We start from the raw sequence: 11,749 nt of genomic DNA on the forward strand, positions 1-11,749 counted from the left end.
AAGTTCTATATAAGTGTAAACAGCTTGAGTCTTTCTTTTACTGTTAATTTTCCTTTTCAGTATTCTCTCTACCACATGTTATTTCCGAAAAGTCATCAATAAAAGTTTAGTTGCTTCTAGGTTACAAAAAGGGTGAACAGCAGGTCACAGTAATACTCCTGACATTTAAAATCTCTCTGGAAATCATCTACTTTTATTGATCTTCTCAGAAAATTCAGCATCAAGAAAGCATTTCAAACATATCTCTCTATACATGCACACCTGCTCCTTCTCAACACTAACATAACCAGAATTGATTCACTCATCTTTGGGTAATAATTTGTATTAATTTTATGCCCAAAGTTGACTGCTTTGTGGCAAGCATGTGTCCTTATACCAAAGTTCCTATACTTCTGAACAAAATCTCAAATTGCCCAGAAGAAAAATGATTAATAATAATAATCATCATAATTAATAATAATTGCCTGGATTTTTCCACTGGGTCTGAAACTGCACCTGTAAAGTACTATGTGAATAAGAGTGTCATGGAATTTTATCAACACCATGTGTATTGGCTTAAGATTCTACGCTACGAATTTCTTTTAAAAAAAACATATACCTTGTTTTGTGCTTTGTCTTAGCTATGATCACAGAACCTTGTTTTGATCAAGAAGGCAAATACACAGCATCCTTCAAGACCAATTGTCTATTAGTTTTCAGGAGGGTCCAATAAAATCTTCCCATAAATGTGGATACTGCTATAATGTGGCACTTCAGGACTTTCAGTGAGCTCTAGCAATGATCCCATGAGTCATTACAGTACAGCAAGGTGCTGGGCTGTATATCCACACCCTGGCTTGCCAGGCAGTAACTTGCCATGTAGATAAAACCCTAGGGTACACCAGTGAGAAAGGTGAAATATTTAGTTCTAAAATTTTATGAACAACATTAACTTTTGAATAAGTTCTAGATGTTAAGCATCTTAGAATTCATTTATTATTAATAATTCTATAGAGAGCAATACAAATATTAGTTAAGCATCAAGTGAATTTAAAATGTTCAGTTACACATTTTCCTTGCTTCAGCTCTCATCTCTCCAAACATTTTGTACCCTAAATATTGTTTTCAATCAGACCTTTCAGAGCTGAGGAAAACGAATTTACTTTTTGATTTTCCAATGTAGCATTTGTGAAATAATTTCTATAATTTACATTTTATAAATATACTAATTTTTAATAAGTCATGTTTGAGAAAGTAAATTGATTAAGAATGAATAGCCTTTAACCAAGACTTGGTTGTTTCCTTCATAGCCGATTACTTTGATAATGGAATCATCAGATGCAATGAACCTTGCCTGTTTAACAGCGGGATACTATCGACTACTGGTTGATTCAAGGCGCTCAATATTTAACATGGCCAACAAGAAAAATGCAGGATACCGAGAAACAGGTATTTATTGCATAATGCATTAACAGAAGTCACCTGTACAAAACATGGCCTTGATCCTGCCATTGGACCCACGCGGACAAAACTCCATTGATGTCAGCAGTGGTTTGTGCAGGTACAGGGGTATGCCCATTCAGAACCGGTTGCTAGTCTGGGGCCTAGAGTTGTATTATATAAATTCAGCTTTATAGTATTTTAATATTCACCCATTGTTCGTATTAATGGTAACATAAAATGTTTAATGTATTCCTCCTCGTGCCATAGTGAAACAAAAAAAAGATCATTTGTTTGTATACAGGTTATAACATTTTATATAACTAGAATCTTCACGCAAAAATGTGAGGTGCTGGGGTTTTTTTCGATTATCATATCAACCAGTCCTGGGTTATCCTTTCACCTAGTTTTAGTTTAGTTCTCTGCCCTCATAGCATAAAAACATCCAGTTAATCTTAATTCTTAAATCAAGAGCTCTGTAACTTGAAGTAGAGGAGAGTTTGAAAATGGCTTGACTGTAGAAAGGACAAGTTTAGGCAGCTGTTCTATATTTAAAACATTGCTTATTCAGAATTAACAAGTCATTATTATAAAATGTCAGGGAGCAGTTCATTTGTTAAATGACTGTTGCTTTTATTTTGCCAAACTGTAGGAAATGAAAATAGAGGGAAGTATAACCTCCTTGCTTCTGAGTGGAACTGTGTCCCAAAAACTACTACATTCATGGCTGAAGGGGATCAAGAAGCCCAAAGAACATTTGTAGACCCAAAACAGAAGACTCCAGAAGTTTCCGAAAGCCCCATGTGTCAAAAAGACCACAGGCATCTGTACATAGAAAATACCCATAATTCAGGTGGACTCGATCAGGGGCTGACCAAACAAGATGACTCCACTGAGGCAGGAGAAAACAGAAGTTTAAACCAGCAGTCATTACTGTCACTCTCAGGACTGGAATCTACCAAGAAAGCACAGGATTCTCCAAGGGGAGCAAAAGTATCCTTTATATTTGGAGATCACAGCTTGGATGGTATCAGTCCCCAAACCCTTGGCTATGAAAGACTTCTGGATGAAAGTCCAGAAGTATTGGACAAACAGAGAGCTATTTATATTAGTAGTACCAATGACATTAAAGGTCTAGAATTGTCTCCAGATGTTGAAAGCATTCAGTTTGCTACAAATTCTGTTTATGCAAGCATAAACGATGGCAAAATATTTGGAGCTGCAGAAGGGATAGAAGAGCCCTTGTTGCATGACATTTGTTATGCGGAAAACACAGATGATGCTGAAGATGAAGATGAAGTTAGCTGTGAGGAGGACATTATGGTGGGAGAAATCAGTAGACCTACCATTCTCAGTCTTTCTGGTTCAAGTGATGATATTATTGATTTGACATCACTCCCCCCTCCGGAAGGTGATGATAATGAAGATGACTTCTTATTACATTCTTTAAACATGGCCATTGCTGCTCCTCCACCTGGCTTCAGGGACAGTTCAGATGAGGAAGACTCTCAGAACCAAACAACACAGTATACAGAAGACAAGGAGCAAGCTAGTAATCTAGGAAATGATGACATTCCAGTGTCGCTCATTGATGCTGTCCCTACTAATCCTGAGGGGAAGTGTGAGAAGGGGCTAGATGATGCTGTAGTCTCCACTCTTCAAGCACTAGAGGCTTTGGCTGCTTCAGAGGAACAGCAGACGAATGACAATTCAGGTTCTTTCACCATAGTTACATTTATTCATTGAACATCATTCCACTTCATCCATTTGCACATTTAGCCTTGGACACATTCCATTCTATATGTTTTTACCATCATGTATACACCTCACATTCCATATCACTTGGTGGAACTACCATAATGTTGCTAAGTTACCTTTCTTGGGGATTATGCAATAAAATCAGAGTCTGTTTTAAAATAAACCATAAAAATCCCTTTATTTTTATATTTAACACACCCCATTTGCTTATCCGTTTATTCAAGTGCCTCAGATGCTTTCATTAATTGGCTCTTATTTTTTGTGGCATGCAGGTGTAGCAATCTTGCGAGCATATAGCCCTGAGTCATCTTCAGATTCTGGCAATGAAACAAACTCTTCTGAAATGACTGAAAGTTCTGAACTAACCGCAGCACAGAGACAGTCAGAAAACTCAACACGTATGTTTTTGACCACTAGTGAAGGTTACCAACCCCTTGTGGAAGAGCAAACAGAGTTCCCCATTGCTAAGAATCAGGCTGGAGGACCACTTGCGAAATCCTCACAGTCAATAGCTGGTCACCAAGCTGCTGAGCTACAGTCAAAAGTTGTGCCTTCGAAGCAGATTCTTCATTCAGACAATATGGAAATGGAACCAGAGACCATGGAAACAAAATCTGTCACTGACTATTTTAGCAAATTGCACATGGGGTCTTTGGTATACTCTTGCACTAGTAAAAGGAAAAATAAGATGACTGATGGAGAAGTGAAAGCAGCCTGTGATGGTAATGCTGCTGTGAAAAAGCATCAGGGAACTAAAAAAGCCGAGACTGATGAAGACCTAAAAGCTATATATGGTACTCTTTCATCAAGAGACAGTCAACGCATAAGCACTTTTAATGTGGAGAGAACTGCCTTTCGCCAAAGATGGTATGCTGCTGCCGATGGTGAAGCTGCCGATAAATCAAGCTCAGAAATAGTGAATGGGAAGACATTTCCAAGAGTTTCTGGTCTTGGTAAAACGGATACTGGCTCTAAGAATGAAGTGGATCCTGACGTTGATGAGGGTGATACTTCAGCACTTGGCCCAGGTGAAAACTTTTTGTCTGATATGACTGTGTCTTCAGCCAAAGACCTAAATGACTCAGAAGATGCAGATGACCATTCTTCAAAGCTACCGGATGCTGAGCAGAGTGTGAGTAGACTTTGTGACTATCACTTGACCAAGCGCATGTCATCTTTGCAAAGTGAGGGTCATTTTTCTCTGCAAAGCTCCCAGTGCTCTTCAGTGGATGCAGGATGCAGCACAGGCAGTAGCCCATGTGCTACCCCCGTCGAATCTCCTCTTTGTCCCTCTGACGTTAAGCACAGGATCTCAGATTCATCTGTGAAAGGAACTGGCTATGTTCCAGCAGATGAAAGAGTTGTCATCCTTCCAAACCATGGAACCACGTACAAGGAACTACATCAGCAGTCAGAAGCTGTGTGTCATAGAATGACAATGCCTGCCATTCATTCAGCAGTTAATGCTGAACCACTGTTTGGCACTTTGAGAGATGGATGTCATCGGATCCCCAAGATTAAAGAAACTACAGGTACAGCAATTTCAAAGCATGTGTTCTTAAAAACACATATTTAACAGGGTGTATGTGCAAAAACCAAGTGTGATTCATCTCTTATCTGAATGCATATTGTCAACCTAGAGTGGACAGAGAAATTAGGTCTAAACTGTTGCTATTCATTCTCGCTTTCTGGTTCTGCTGTGTGGCTTTTGCTAAAATAACCCCAATTAATATGTGGACACGCAGGAAAACATTTCTATTAACATTAGCTTTTTAAAAATGTTTCCCAGTCTCCCTGACAAGGCTGTCTATTGGAAAAACCATTGCTTGAACGCTACATAGGAATTTCTAAAATTTTGTTTCTTTTGATTTTCTGGATGCTTCTGTGGAGCTAGATATATTTGATCCATATGAGCTTTAACAGTGTATATAAATTTGGGGTAGCAGGGGAATCTGGGATTTAATTATTATATAATATATACTATTTGCCTGCTATGTGGCTAAAATAAGTGACTTTTGCTAAAATCAACAGTTGCATAGAATAATCTCCAGATAAAAATATGAAAAGTGTGTTGTTATTGATAGGCCAGGAAAGGCTTAGAGCACTAACTGTAAAGAAGAGAAAGAAATGGGATTAACTATGCATCATTTTAATTTAAAAACTCTTTGCATAAGTTTCCTGTAAGGATAGTTTAGGTGCAGTATCCTAATCACATAATTTAAGACCCAATTTTAAGAGATTTTATAAAATCTTGGTGGGGGCGGTTGTTTGTTTTTAATTTAATTGAAAACAATATTTGGTTGGGATCTAAACATTCCTTTTTACTGGTTGCAAGTGAAACACAGCAGCAATGTGTAAGTTTATGAGAACCAAAAAATGAAACTGATGAGAAGCAAAAGTGAAATAGTTTCTTTTCACTGCCTATAAAAAGCATATTGTGAAACAGAATAAAAATAAATGGAATTTTCCAAATTCTTTCCATTTTAGTAGACAGATTTTTAACCTATCGATATCCCTTTAAATACTAAATGGGAAACTTCCATTCCAGTTAGCAGAGGGGCGACGTTCATGAAAGGTCTATGGAACAATTTTCTGCTGCCTCACATTACAAGTCAAAGTGTGGTAACAGAGGAAGTAGTCAGTTATGCATAAATGAGAATATGTTGATAGATGTTTTAAAAAAATGTCATGCTGAGAGAAACACAAAGACATATGACTATTTCCTGAAAGACACATTACTATTCATGCATGGTACTAACTGAAATGGGGGTCCTGGAAAAATACCATGAATCTATTGGGGCATTTCATTTAAAAAAAAGGTCCATAAAAGATGCTTAGAAATTCATTCTACGAATATTATCAGTGTGATGCTTAATTATTCTCTCTGTTCTTCTACTACCCCTAGTGTAGCTTTCACAGAGCCTGGAAAGGGAAGACGAGGGGGCATACCTTCAGCTTTTCCTAAACAGCCTCTAACTGACTCCATCATGCTATCATCCAACATTCACTCAGAATCAAAGGTGCCAAGTCAAAATCAAGACTCTTGTGACATTCCTAAAGTAAAACAGGGATGTGGGGCAGCAGTTAGTTTATGGCCATGTGAAGTGATGGGAGGAAGCCTCAGAATGCCACCCAGCAGGAAAGTATTGAGACACAGCAGCAGCAGCATCTTTGCAGGGTCCACAGGCACTGAGATGCTTCTTGAGAAGAAAAAGGCTGCGGTCAGTCTGAAGTGTCTAGACATTGTGGCAAGAGATGATTCCAAGTCAGAAAAAAAGGTGGAACTCCCTCTGGGCAGAAAGTTATCCAAAAGCTATTCTCAGAGTTCTATGAATGTCAGCACTGATGTCAAAGACAATAAAAGGTCTTCAGTCACCAGCTCCATGCAGAAGGACTCCAAACAGTACAGAATGTTGCCCTTACGAAAGTCAGATGCCAGCAACTGGAGATGCCATGGCCCCTTCAGCTATTGTTTCCTAAGCAGAGGAAATGACAATGAGGATGATGAATATGATGGAGACAACAACCACCTCTCATGCCTCTATGAACCACAGATACCGTGTGAGTTACCAGAACCAGCCAGTCAGTCTTTTTCCATTGAAAATGAGAAGAAAGCTGTTGAGTCCCCCAAACAGATACTAAATAGTATACATGACAGGAGCAATGCTGAAGACCAAGGTGGCCAAACTGATATGAATCTCAGTGACATGGCCTTTGAGGCACAAATCACAAGAATAAACGTGATGAAAGAGAAAATGTATGCAATGCCTGATGGATTTCTTGCAGCACAAAAGGATGCCAATGAGCTGCTCTCTCTGGTCCGAGCAAGTGTGGGGAAGAGGGAAGATTTACATCCGGAAACATATGACCTTAAACTTTCTCAGTACAAACAACTGTTATCTATAGAATCGAGACAGTTGGGAAGTGCCTGCAGGAAAATGGCCATGGCTGATAAAAGCCCCGAGGAAATGCTTCTAGCTATGACTTCCAGCTTTCAAGTGCTCTGTTGCTTAACAGAAGCCTGCATGCGTTTAGTGAAAGTCATGAACTCTGAAACACAGCAGCAGGAAATTATAGCTAAAATAGATGAGGTCGTAATAAACTACGTTTGTCTTCTGAAAGCTGCAGAAGCAGTGTCAGACAAGACCTCCGATGATCCTAGCATTAAACTCTTGGCTCGACATTCAACTACCATGGCCGCTATTGTAAGCACACTAACACGTTCTCTTAAAACGCTTTTAAACAAATAAAATACAAACGTCACTTCATAATCTACCTTTGCGAAGCCATACATAAAACCTTTTGTTTACTGTATGTGTATGAACTAATGTAACAAACTCAGCTCCCTCTATCTGTATATTTTGTTATTTTATAAAAAATAAGTATGCGATTGAAAAAAAAAACAGTTCTACTACCGAACATTGACAAAGTACTGGCCAGATCTATCCTTCTGTTTATATTTTAAATAAAATGACAAAAAAACAAACAAAAAAAAATCAAAGAATCCCACAAAAGCATATTGACGTTTGGCTATTTTTCATATAGTCAAATATACAGGTGTAAGATGTGAGCTTTTAAAGCCTGTGATGTCAGAGGAATTGTTTCCTGTTCCCTCCGAATTTCCATTTGGAGAACATTACATCCACATTTAGAAATAAGAAATGGAATCATAATGTATATAACACAGTATTTAATGTTTTAAAATTATAATTTTTAAGCATTGGAAATAGCAAAAAGACATTTAAAATCCAAGAGACTATTATGACTTACTAGAGAATATATATATAATAAATAACTCTTTTGTTCATATTGCCTGGTTACCTGATGCTTCTTTTCTAGGAAATGCTTCCATATTGCAAATAGAGAAAATGACAGATTCAGATAGTATCTGATATATTACATGGTAGAATGTTGCATTTTGGGACCAAATGATAATTGTGTGGAAGATAGGGAAGAATGGTGAAGGGCATAGAATGTGGAATGGGTTGGGTTTTTTTATGATGAAAGAACTGTGAGAAATGCATTGGTTTCATTGAAGGTAGAAGAACCTAATGGCAAGGTCTAAAATCCTTCCGTTGGTGAACAGAAAGCAAAGGAAAACCATTCGGAAGTTACTATTCTTGTACAATTTTATCATAAATAAATGAATCATGTCTATTTTGTTAACATATTTTACAGTTCATTATCAGATGTTTCTGGATGTATAAATGTAAACACCTTCAAAATAAAATTAATCTTTTGGAAGAAAATACCCTTTTTGCACACACACAAAAAAAAAATCTCTGCAACATTTTTAGCAAAGAACCCGGGTACTTTTACTGGTGATAGAGAGGGAATTTGTGACAGCTTCTCTAATATATAAATATATGTAAAATATACAGTAGCATTAAAGTTGCAACACAGCCAAGGTAAAAGAATTCAGTTTCAGCGACTCTTAGGCTTTAAAGGGGAGATTTTTTTAAAGTGCCTATGAGCTTTAGGCACCCAGCCCTAGTGAAAACATTAAATCCCTAAACTCTTTTGAAAATAGCCACCCTAACCTACTGGGTGCCTAAATAATACCTGGTGTAGGTATTATTGCCCATGTTATTCATAATCTCGCATGTAGAGGCTGATGTAATAATAACAACGATAAAGGTCTTGGTTTGAGAATTGCACTTGCCTGCTCAGCTGTAGCAAAGTTGAGGCTCTTTGTTGAGTGAGGGGGCCTAAGACATCAGAATTGAACCATTTGCTAAAAAAAAAGAAAGTATGAGTGCAAAGAATAACCTACCAAATGTGAAGACAAGCAAGCTGTGTTGTCTTCTTGAGTCTGCACACAGACAACTCCAGAGACTCTGCTTCAATTTATAGCTTTGTCAAACAGCAACAAAGTGAAATTTAAAAGACTGTAGTAAGCTTCACTGCTGCCATTCAATTTTACAGCGGCTGTTTCACTGTGAGCAGCAGTAAAATTGTCAAGATAGATCTTCTTCATCTCCCTCAGCAGTGATGTCTAAGCATATTGCACTGAAAAGATTAAGTTAATTATTTTACGTGAGACACATTCTTCCACTGCTTAGACACCTGTATCAAGTCTGAAGCTAAGGGTAACGTTTTCAGCTATGCCTATGTCCCATTTTCAAAAGCTACTTAAATGCTCAGGAGCTGAATCCCAATTGACTTACAATGCAGTTTTTTGCTTCTAAGTGCCGACATCACTTTTGAAAAAAAATGGCACTTAGGTTCCTTGGGCACTTTTGAACATTTTGTGCTAAATTCATCTCAGTTGTAGCTCGAGTGAAATCAGATTATTCGAGTTAATGGAGTTACACCAAGCATGAATTTGGCCATGCAGGTTTAATTTTCATTACCAATATTATTAATTATTATTACTCTTTGTACTATATAGCAAGTAGACACCCCGTTCATCAACCAGATCCCCATTGTGCAAGATACAAACACAGAACAAAAAGATGGACTCTACCCCAAAGAGTTTACTCCTAAAAATGTAGCAATGATATTATCCAGAGTGTATAACTTCCCATATGAAGCTCAGCAAGTGACAATCCACATGCTATGTCAAGTGCTGATTTTTGGACAAAAAGTTAAATAATAAGCCACTGTGACAGCTTTGAAATCCCTGAAAAATATTTTGTGCACTTTGACTTGGCTGAATGGAGGCAGGGAAAGAGACAGTTACCATATTTTTTAATGGACAATTCTGTTTTTCTCCAAGTATTCTCTAAACAAAACTTTGAGATTCCCTGTCAGTGATAATGGGGTTTGGAAGCCCTTGGCAACTGAAAAACCCATCAGAGCCATTTAATGATGATGCTGTAGTTCCTGATTTAATCTGCTACTTCTATAGTGGAAATAGTAGTCTACAAGAACTAATAATGAGACAGCAGCTCTTCTGTTTGAAATAACCAGAGTGAGCTGCTTTAATAATTAACCTGGTGGCACTTCGGGCTTGATGCTTGTCACATACTTATAGGTGACATTGTTTTAGTATGCTTTGTGCTGTATTGATATGATAGTACCTTTCATCTATGTTCATTTTGAGGTCCCACCTTTAGAAATCTAAAGAGTGCCAAATTCTGCTTTGACTTACTTGGGGTTGCACAGGAGCTCCAGGGCCAAAGTTGAGTAAAGGAACTGAGGGCTGCTGAATTTAGTGGTTCCTAGCTTGTGTATGTATTTGCTGTAGCTTCATCTCCCCCATTCGGTCTGCGTTGATTATCTTCCTTTTGGTCCATAAAGATGTAATAGCTTTTCCAAGTTCTAAAGGCAATGATAAAGACTATTTTTATTCATCCCTAAATAGTGGCTTAAGGCATCTCAGAGTTTGTGAACTGCATGTGAAATGGCTCTCCTAATGAGCAAGACAGGCTTAGTAATGCCAGATTCCTGGTATTGCTCTAATAAAGCTCTCAAGCTAATCCGACTAGCAGCCACTATGAGGTATCTTTTTGCAACTGGAGTGTAGTATGTCCTGACAGTGTCCATTGCTCTAAACTATCCTGCATCCCTGTCATTTATTCACAATTCTGTAGTTTTATTTCCCTGGGCTCATTTTGTTGAGGTCTTGATTACTGTCTTCAGAGCTTCAATGTCTGTCACGGAGGTCACAGAAGTCACAGATTCCTTGACCTCCATGTCTTCTGCAGCAGCCGGTGCGGCTGGCTCCAGGGCTGCCCAGGCAGCCCACGGGCCAGTCACACCAGCCGCTGCTGGGGCAGTCTTGGGCCGCTGCCCTCCCCCACCCCAGCAGCAGCAGGAGGAGTTTGGGTGTGGGAGGAGACGGGGGGTTGGGGCATGGGACGGGGTGAGGGCTCTGGGTGGCGCTAACCTTGGGAGGGCTCCCTGGAAGTGGCGACATCCTCCTCCTTCAACGCCTAGCTCCGTGCACTGCCTCTGTCTACAGGCACCGCCCCCGCAGCTCCCACTGGCCGCAGTTCCTGGCCAGTGCGCGCTGCGGAGCTGGCAGCACGTGGACCGAGGAGCTTAGGGAGGGACTTGTCGCCACTTCTGAGAAGCCAGGTAGGGAGCCTGCCACCGCTGCCAAACCTCACCTCCCAGCACCACTGGGGATCCGAGGCTGCTCCCACCCGAGCACCCCTGGTGCTGGATCACCCCACCTGAGTACCTGCGGGGCCCCTCCACGCATGTGTGGCACCCCCTTGATCACATACCCCCAGAGCACCCATGGCAGCCCTCCAGGCCACACCCCCCCAGAGCACTCGTGGCACCCCCCTGGGCTGCACCCCCACCCCGAGCACCTGTGGCCCCACACTGCCTCAGCGCCCCCTGGGCACCCCAGAGCACCCGTGTGCTCCTCAAGCACCCGCAGCACCACCCCCCCCCGATTACTGCCTCAAACACACACACACCGCTGAGTACACACAGCACTCCCAAGATTGAGTCAAGGGTATAACACAAGTCATGGACAGGCCACAGGCTAAGTTCTATCTAAGCTGTGCGGCTGCACAACTGCCTATTAAGCCCCGCGCAAGTGCTCAGGGCTGTGGCAGGGAGAAGCACCCCTCCACCAGCGCCTCGCCCCAGTGCAGAGCTGCCGCAGCAGGGAGAG

General features: G+C 40.3%; 1 protein-coding gene across 4 annotated transcripts in view; it reads left to right on the forward strand.

Moving 5' to 3' along the window:
• Positions 1–7,944, forward strand: part of FRMPD4 (FERM and PDZ domain containing 4) — a 436,507-nt gene extending 428,563 nt beyond the window's left edge. For 3 of the 4 annotated variants that reach the window (XM_084617937.1, XM_084617938.1, XM_084617939.1), the window contains 4 exons: positions 1,290–1,428; positions 2,072–3,133; positions 3,450–4,709; positions 6,088–7,944. In XM_084617937.1, the coding sequence (XP_084474063.1) occupies positions 1,290–1,428; positions 2,072–3,133; positions 3,450–4,709; positions 6,088–7,427 (3,801 nt within the window). In that variant the 3' untranslated portion in view covers positions 7,428–7,944. Of the gene's footprint in view, positions 1–1,289; positions 1,429–2,071; positions 3,134–3,449; positions 4,710–6,082 lie in introns of all 4 variants that reach the window. The other variant, XM_084617940.1, reaches the window with a different exon arrangement.
• The last annotated feature ends 3,805 nt before the right edge of the window (positions 7,945–11,749 follow it).

The sequence above is a fragment of the Lepidochelys olivacea genome (assembly GCF_965140295.1).
Source record: "Lepidochelys olivacea isolate rLepOli2 genome assembly, chromosome: 1".
Taxonomy (NCBI): Eukaryota; Metazoa; Chordata; order Testudines; family Cheloniidae; genus Lepidochelys; species Lepidochelys olivacea.